The sequence below is a fragment of the Nicotiana tomentosiformis genome, chromosome 7 (genome assembly GCF_000390325.3).
Source record: "Nicotiana tomentosiformis chromosome 7, ASM39032v3, whole genome shotgun sequence".
Taxonomy (NCBI): Eukaryota; Viridiplantae; Streptophyta; class Magnoliopsida; order Solanales; family Solanaceae; genus Nicotiana; species Nicotiana tomentosiformis.
Genome location: NC_090818.1, coordinates 53,677,300 through 53,686,457, shown reverse-complemented (window position 1 = coordinate 53,686,457; position 9,158 = coordinate 53,677,300). Strand labels below are relative to the sequence as shown.

General features: G+C 34.8%; 1 protein-coding gene across 1 annotated transcript; it reads left to right on the top strand.

The window, feature by feature from the left end:
* Positions 1 to 4,452: 4,452 nt before the first annotated feature.
* Positions 4,453 to 5,382, top strand: LOC138895620 (uncharacterized). The gene is made up of 2 exons (XM_070180329.1): positions 4,453 to 4,834; positions 5,141 to 5,382. The coding sequence occupies exons 1-2, from the start codon at positions 4,453 to 4,455 to the stop codon at positions 5,380 to 5,382; spliced, it is 624 nt and encodes a 207-aa protein (XP_070036430.1).
* The last annotated feature ends 3,776 nt before the right edge of the window (positions 5,383 to 9,158 follow it).

Below are 9,158 nucleotides of genomic sequence, written 5' to 3'. Positions count from 1 at the left end.
GATATTTGTTCTCGACGACATGGATAATTGTCCCTCTCCAATGTTGATCACTGGACTGTCAGATTATAATAAGTGAGTCGTTAAATTGTCACTCTGTAAAATTTATTTCGATAACAAAAAACTCATTGGATAAAAAATTTGATCTACTCATATTTAAAACAAATATAATTCAAAAAATTTAAATAAAATAAGAAAACATTTGGATATAGGAGTAGTTCCGTTCAAAAAATCGCTGAGTGGAAAAACGCAAATTAGTGGGCTTTTTTATTTATCATCTTGATCCACAAAATGGGGAAGTGCACAGTTAGCCACTAATTAGAGATGCTTTTACTCTTTAGTCACTGTTTAAAATATATTTACTTTTTAGCTAGTGCTTAATAAATTTTTATCTGTCCGGACGAAAATACCCCTGTGCTAGACATGGGTGCTGTGTAAATATCAAGGACATGATGTCCTTAACTTCATGAATGTTATGCAAATATTAAGGACAAAGTGTCCTGTATTTGCATATTCCGTTGTTAAACTTTAGGACATCATGTCCTTAACTTCATATGTGTAGTGTAAATATTAAGGACATGACCTTCTTAACTTCATGTGTGCAGTGTAAATGTTAAGGACACAACGTAATTAATATTTATACAACACTCATGAAGAAAGGGTAAAAATGTCTTTTCATATTAATTTTAATAAAGTAGTGACTATTTTTGCTCAGCATTAAAAATACTGGATAAAAACTAAATATCATATTAAAAATTAGCTATCCCACGCCATTTCTACACGGAATGGCAAGGGGAAAAAACATAAATAGACAAAATTTAAGAAAACTTTTCACACACGCAGCAACAATAGGTATTTTACATACAAGGCAACTAAATAATTATATTCCTAGCAGAAAGTTTAATACCCTTACCTACAATCACGCTCTGAAGTGTTCATTTCCTTAAATATAAAACCAAAAGGTTTCAGTTCCCATCTAATAATGAAATTGTCATTAATTATGATTTTATTGTTACTTTCTCTCTATTTCAATTATGGTAACGTTTTATTTGGTGGTATAACCATATTTTATTGATAAATATGAATGCTTGTATTATAGTGCATACTTGGATAAATATGTGATATTTATAATATTTAGATATTATACAAATTATATAATTTGTATAATACATTAATATTTATTTAATAAGTATATTATGAAGTATAAATTAAATATTATTAGTATAAAATATTATTTTATTTGGATATACATAGTATATAATTCTTTTTCTCAATATGATAAATATTTATGACGTATATTTGGAATATTAAATTTTATAATATAAAATAAACCACATATTTATGGTATAAAAATAGTATATATGTAGAGCACATTATAGTTGTTTAAATATTATATAGTATTACTATTATATATGAAGTATAAAAATGACTCATGAATGTTTCACGTTTAAAGCCGTTCATTTTGTTTAGTGATAGAATTTTGTGAAAGGGATAGAAATTAGTGAAAAGGAAGATAAAATCATGGCATAAAGGATTCTTAAATTTATTATGATAAATTTATACTTAAAAAATAACATAAATCTTTAAATTTATTCTAGAAAGATACGATAAATCTGTAACTGTTATATTCAAATATAATAGAATATAAAATTATTAAATAAAATAATATGTGGTTATACAATGTACGTTTTATAAATATTTACTGAATTTAAGTTACATTACTTCATACATGCTTATAGATCAAAATGTCCAAACAATTAAAAAATATTAAACTCCAAAAAAGTTGAATTTATCATATTTTCATTACCATATAGATGAGAGAGAATATTTAATAAGGAAGAAAGGAATAAAATAAATAAATAAATCACAAGTGATGTTATTTATATAAATAGTCTTAAATAAGAGACCTATCATGTAAAAATTTCAATGGCGAGCCCGAATGTGTGAATGACTTGCATATCCAACGCTAAAAATTTGACCTTTTGTGTGATAATTGTATTAGTGGGAAAAAGGCATGACACGTTGACTATCATCGAGGTGACAGGGCATGGTGCGTGGACCATCAATATAGCGACAAGTGAAGTTCTTAATTAGACGAGTTAAAGAATGCGAAAAAAGGCATGGGAGGAATACTCTCGGGGTTACACTAAGAAAAGAGTCGGACCTGAAAACTGTAAAAGGAGAAACATGAGCGGAATGAATAAAGACCGTTAAGAAGGAAAGATGCACGCACGAACCTGTCATAAATAAGGAAGAAAAATCGATACGGTTACCGGAAATCTTTAGCCATAAATACTTCCGTTACAATTGTATATGGGAACGGGTAATCAAGGTAATTAATGCCATTAGTGAGCCCGAATTAAGTAAGAAAACCGTTATCATTGTATGCTCTTATATAAGGACTGAAACCTCATTTGTAATATCATCGAATTTTTATTAAAATTTATGCAATAATTCTTTATTTTATTCTCAAGGTTCTAAACCGCAATTTTGGGAGTGATTATTAATCCGTTTCGTATTTTCTTTATCAATTATTTTCATTCCTTGATTTATTCTTCAAATTGTTGGAAAAGTGAAGTAAATCTTGGTTATCAGTAACCCGATTTTTTCTTGATATTGACTTTGACCGAAAAATCTATTTTTGGGTTAAATAAATTAGTTTCGTTACCGGAAGTCTGATAATCTGTTCACTTTCCAAACTTCATTTTTAACAACCAAGTATGCCAACCGTTAACGAGAAACCCCAACTGAACTAACAAGGTAGAACTCCACCACACCACACACCTACGGGATCATCTCAGCAATCCCGTGAAAGTTCAGCTGAAAGGTCTGCTTCGCGCACTGATGATCAGCAGGGAGATGACTAAACCGTGGAGTAGGATGCGCTAAAGCAATTGATTGCAGAACACGTGAATAGTGCACTGCGGGCTTTTGTCATAGGGTTACCCAATGCAGTGCAAACTTCTCCACCAGTTAATACAACAACTTTGGAGAACCCGTGTTCGGGACTTGATAACTCTGAAAGTGGAAAAATTCCCAATGAATCTCCCGATGGAGGGTCAGGTACACCAAATAATTCTAGTTTACAAAGTTTAGTGCTAACTTTGTAGAAACGGTTGAAGGAGCAAAACGAGCGTATAGAGCAAATACCCGGCGTGCCTCCCGTGATCAAAGGTATGGATATTGACAAATATTCACAGCAACCCTGGAAGCCAAGTGCAATACCTTTACCAATTCTTAACAAGTTTAAAATGCCTAATATTCCCAAATATGATGGAACAACTGACTCTCAGGATCACGTAACCGCATTCACTACCAGCGTGAAAGGCAATGATTTAACCAAACAGGAGATCATATCAGTTTTGGTTAAAAAGTTTGGCGAAATACTCACAAAAGAAGTGTTTTCTCTTTTACCTGAAAATTTTATTGATTCTTTTGTTGAGCTTGCAGATTCATTTATAAAGCACATTCGGGGGCTCAAAAAATTAAAAAAAGGATGGAAGACATCTTCAACATTAAACAAGGGAGTACATAATTACTCAGGGAATTCGTAGATAGATTCCAGCGAGAGAGGATGATGTTGCCTCGAGTTCCTGATAACTGGGCGCCTATGGCATTCGCGAGCAACTTGAACGAGAAAAGTTCAGAAGCCATGAAGAGGTTGAAATAAAGTTTGCGAGAATTTCCTATAACAACTTGGAACGATGTGTACAATAGTTACAACACGAAGCTGGGGATAGAAGAAGATACAGTCGCATGCCTAAGGGTCGAAGAAAGACCAGGTTTGAGATACTTAGAATCAGAAAAGAGGTCCGGTAAAATAGGTACAAGCCATACATGAGACTTGCGGGGTGAGACTCTCGATCTAAATAGGAGAATGTACAATTTGATTCAAGATCAAGATAAAAAGACACGAGTTCTTCATCCAGGTTAAAAAAGGAGCGGGATGCCCGAAGTAATGATCCCAATACACAAGCAAGAATAGGGGACTATAGCTTTAACATTAGCACCTCTGAATTAGTGGTTGTTTTAAGAGGTATGGGAGATAAGGTACGATGGCCAAAAGAAATGAGATCAGATCCGAACAAAAGAAATCCAGATTCCTGGTGCGACTTTCATAATGATCATGGCCATAGAACAACGGATTGCAGGCTTTTGCAAGGAGAGGTTAAACACTTATTGAAGCAAGGCTATCTTACTGATCTGTTTAGTGAGAAATGGAGACAATCATACATGAAGAACATACAAGAACCCCCAAAACCTCCATCCCCAAAGAGAACAGTCAACATCATAATTGGAGGAGATGGGATCAATTGAGTAAGATATACATCCGCGAAAAAGACATCAAAACTCATTATCACTCACGGAAAGCGAGTCCAACAAGTCTTGGATGGTGACAGTGTTACATTCGACGATGAAGACGCGGATGGCTTGATGATTCTTCATAACGATGCAATGGCAATATCTTTACTTTTACATGATACTAATGTAAAACGAGTTTTGATTGATCCAGGTAGCTCAGTGAACATCATTTTACTGAGGGTGTTAAATGAAATGCAAGCTAATGATAAGGCCATACCAAAAGCACGGTCCTTGTCCGGGTTTGATAATTCAAGCGTTTTTACGAAAAGAGATATTGTACTTACCACATTTACAGAAGAGGTCATCAAGGATACAAAGTTCCAGGTGTTAGACGCGGATATGGACTATAATATAATTTTGGCAAGACCATGGCTTCATGATATGGATGCAGTCCCATCCACATTGCATCAAGTTATCAAATTTTCTTCACAGTGGGGAATCCGTCGAATCTACGGAGATCAACAAGCTTCACGAAGTATTAACTTGGTGGTGATTGCAAGCACAATAGCCAATGATACATATACGAAATAGCAATTACAGAACTCAGTTGAGGACATTGCTGTTCAAACCTCAACTGAAAACAGGAGAGTGCAGACTGATGTCGACTAGAGACCCGATGTAATTCAAGAGCCAAAGGAAAATGAGAACATTAAAACAACCACCAAGGATCTCGAAGCTGTAATACTATTTTTCCACTGGCCAGACAGAAAAGCTTACATCGGAGCAAATTTTATCCCAGAGATGAAAGGTAAGTTAATTGAATTTTTACGTGCTAACGCAGATTACTTTGCTTGGTCGCATTCAGATATGACAGGTATATCATCAGAGGTGATGACTCATAAGCTGAATGAGGATTCATTACACCCACCTGTCAAGCAAAAGAAAAGGAAGCAAGGGTCCTTCAAAAATCAAGTGATCCAGGATGAGGTACAAAAGCTTTTGAAAATTGATTCAATACGAGAGGTTAAGTACCCTGACGGGTTAGCTAATAGTAATACCGTTGTGGTTCCAAAAAAAGAATAGAAAATGGCAAGTTTGCATAGACTATACTGATTTTAAATAAGGCTTGTCCTAAAGATTTATTTCCTTTACCGCATATAGATCAGTTAATTGATTTTACCGCAGGTCATGAGCTTTTAAGTTTTTTTAAATGCATATTCAAGATATAACCAAATAAAAATGGACTCTCTAGATGAAAAAAAACTTCGTTTATCATAGACAATGGGACTTACTATTACAAAATCATGTCATTTGGCTTGAAAAATGCTGGAGCTACATATTAAAGATTGGTGACTAAAATATTTCAAGAATACCTGGAAAAAACCATGGAAGTCTACATAGACGATATGTTGGTCAAGTCAATACAAGCGGGGGATCATTTTCAACACTTGTCTGAGAACTTTGAGATTCTACGCAAGTACAATATGAAGTTAAACCGGAAAAGTGCATTTTTTGCGTGGCTTCAGGTAAGTTTTTAGGTTTTCTTATTTCTAACAGAGGTATCAAAGTAAATCCCGCACATATCAAAGTTATTGAGGAAATACCATATATACTCACGAGCAATAAAGAGGTGAAGAGATTAACAGGCATCATAGCAGCTCTGGGAAGATTTATATTAAAGTCATCAGAAAAAAGTTTTAAATTCTTTTCGGTGTTGAAAAATCAAAATCAGTTTGAATGGACCGACGAGTGCCAACAAGCTTTGAACGACCTAAAGGCGTATCTATAAAATTCGCCTCTGTTAGCCAAACCAAAAAACGGTGAAAGATTGCTCATTTATCTCGATGTATCAGAAGTAGCGGTAAGTACGGTATTGGTATGTGAAGATAAAGGTAAACAATCCCCAATTTATTATGTTGGTAGGTCCTTACTAGATGCTGAGACACAGTATCCACACTTAGAAAAGCTTGCTTTAGCTTTAATTATGGCATCAAGAAAGTTACGACCTTACTTTCAGTGTCACCATATTTTTGTTATAATTGCCTTCCCACTAAGGAACATACTGCATAAATATGAATTATCAGGTAGATTAGCTAAATGGGCAATAGAACTCAATGAGTATGATATCATATATCAGCCTAGAACTGTAATAAAATTGCAGGTGTTAGCAGATTTTGTAGTGAATTTTAGCACGAACTTACTGAAGTAGAAAAAGAACTACAAGTGTATACCAGAGCTAATTCGGGGACATGGATCCTATTTACTGACGGTTCCTCGAATGTTAAAGGAGCAGGTTTAGGTATTATTATAATTCCACCCTCAGGTGAAGTCATAAAACATGCAATAAAATATAAACCAATCACTAATAATGACGCAGAGTATGAAGCTGTGATTGCTGGCTTAGAACTAGCACGAGAACTTGGTATCGAATAAATTGTGATCAAAAGTGACTCGCAACTGGTGGTTAATCAAATACAGGGGACTTACGTGACAAGAAAGACATGAATGCAGCAATACCTCAAAAAAGGTACGAGAATTGCTCAAACAATTTCATACATGGAAAGTCGTGCAAATACCTATGGAGAAAAATATAGAAGAAGACACATTGGTAAATCTCGTGTCTGTCGCAGATGCAACAAATGCAGAAAATGCTATTGTGGTACATTTGTTTCATTCAACACTCGATCAAACTAAGGGTGAGGCAAATTTCAATAATTTAACTTAGGATTGGAGAAATGAATTTGTGAACCTTTTGCAGTATGGTATCTTGTCCGAGGATAAGAAGAAATCTAAATTGTTACGGTTGAAAGTTGCCCAGTACTGCTTAATTCGCGGAAATTTATATCGCAAAATGTTTGGTGACCTTTAGCACGGTACTTCGGTCCATCGCAAATGGAGTATGTAATGAGAGAAATTCATGAGGGGCATTATGGAAATCACACCGGGGAAAGATCATTGGTGAAGACATTAATAAGGGCAGGATATTATTGGCCAAAAATGGAAGAAGAAGCAAAAAACTTCGTAGCCAAATGTGATAAATGTCAACGATATGCCAATAGCAAGCATCGACCAACGGAACTGTTACATTCAATTATATCACCATGTCCCATCATGAAATGGGGTATGGACATCGTAGGGCCTTTGCCTCAAGCTAAAGGAAAGGTACGATTTCTGTTAATTTTAATGGATTATTTCTCAAAATGGGTAGAAGTGGGTGCCTTTAAATAGGTGCGAGAAAAGGAAGTCACAGATTTCATTTGGAGAAATATTATATGTCGATTTAGAGTTCCAAAAGAGATCGTCTGTGACAATGGACCACAATTCATAGGCACGAAAGTCACCAAATTCTTTCAAAGTTGGCAGATTAAACGAATTACTTCCGCACCTTATCATCTAGCGGCCAATGGACAAGTTGAATCGACAAATAAGGTTATCATCAATAATTTAAAAAAGAGATTGGAAGAATCAAAAGGCAAATGGCCAGAAGTACTCCCAGGGGTGTTATGGGCTTACCGAACAACGACAAAAACTAGTACGGGCGAGACTCCGTTTTCACTTGTATATGGAACAGAAGCTTTGATTCCAGTAGAAATAGGTAAACCAAGCACGAGGCACACACATACCACTGAAGCAATAAATTAGGAAGAGTTACAGATAAATTTGGATTTGATAGAAGAAAGGAGAGAAGCAATACTAATTGGAATGACGACTCAAAAGCAGATGATTGAACGATATTATAACAGGAAATCCAATTTGAGGTACTTCAAGATTGGGGGGGACTTCGTCCTCAAAAAGGTGTTTCGGTCAACAAAAACAGCAAACGCAGAAAAATTGAGTCCAAATTGGGAAAGTTCATGTAGGGTTAGAGGCATTGTTGGAAAATGAGCATATGAGTTAGAAACTATGGACGGCAAGGTGTTACCATTATATTGGAATGTAGTCCATTTGAAGAAATATTACTTCTAAATGAGGATAATACCCACGGTCAGGTATCACGCAATTTTGTTCTTTTGAATTTTACTAACCATTTTAGATGATAGACAAGAAGCTGGCCCATACCAAATGATGATATTAGACCTGAAAGACACACGTAATGCTGAATTATTCCCGGTTTAGGTTATAACTTTTCTGATGGAAAAAAGGGTTATGCAATCATATCTAAAAATTATCTCCGAGTCTCGTTTGTATTTTCCCTTTCAGGAAAAGGACTAAAAGAAAGGAGTTGATCTAGTGTTCAAGATTTTATACTTCAATGCTCCAACACTGGGGGGACTATGTATATAGAAGGTTACACAAGGAACGAAGATGTATGCCAAGGGCATAGTTCAGTATGAATCAAAACCTTGAAGAGATCCTTGAAGACTTTCTCAAAAAAAAAAAAAAAAATCAAAGGCGTTCAAGCTCGCAAAAAGGATGCAAGATATTCCCACGAGCTTGTAGGTTAAGTCCATAAGTTTAGTCGCAAAAAGACATACTTGAATTTGTAAACCTTCTACAATGAAAGCAGTTATGAAAATGATGTACGAATAGTTATGAAAACAATGTACAAACTTACTTATTTGAGAGTTCAAAAAATAAAACTTCCTCAAATTACTTTTTATTTCATATCTACTTCATGTTTCATATCTTTGCACCAATATGAAGATGACACTTCATCTTCATTAGTGTCGTTAACATAAAATGACCCTCTTTTATGAAAACCCATGAAAAATTAAGTCACGGCCTATTAAAGCATTTTAAGTACAAGAATAAAGCTCAAAAATTAAAGAGCACAATGCATAATATATGGCAAGAAGATATTTATCATTACCCCCAAAAAAGACTGGGGTAGTAAAACCTTCCAAAAGTTGTCCACAAAA

Bases quoted from the DNA above. Each gene is read 5' to 3' on its own strand.
- LOC138895620 (XM_070180329.1), top strand. From the start codon at position 4,453: ATGGCAATATCTTTACTTTTACATGATACTAATGTAAAACGAGTTTTG. The intron at 4,835-5,140 runs GTATTAACTTGG...GTGCTAACGCAG, and splicing joins AGATCAACAAGCTTCACGAA to ATTACTTTGCTTGGTCGCAT.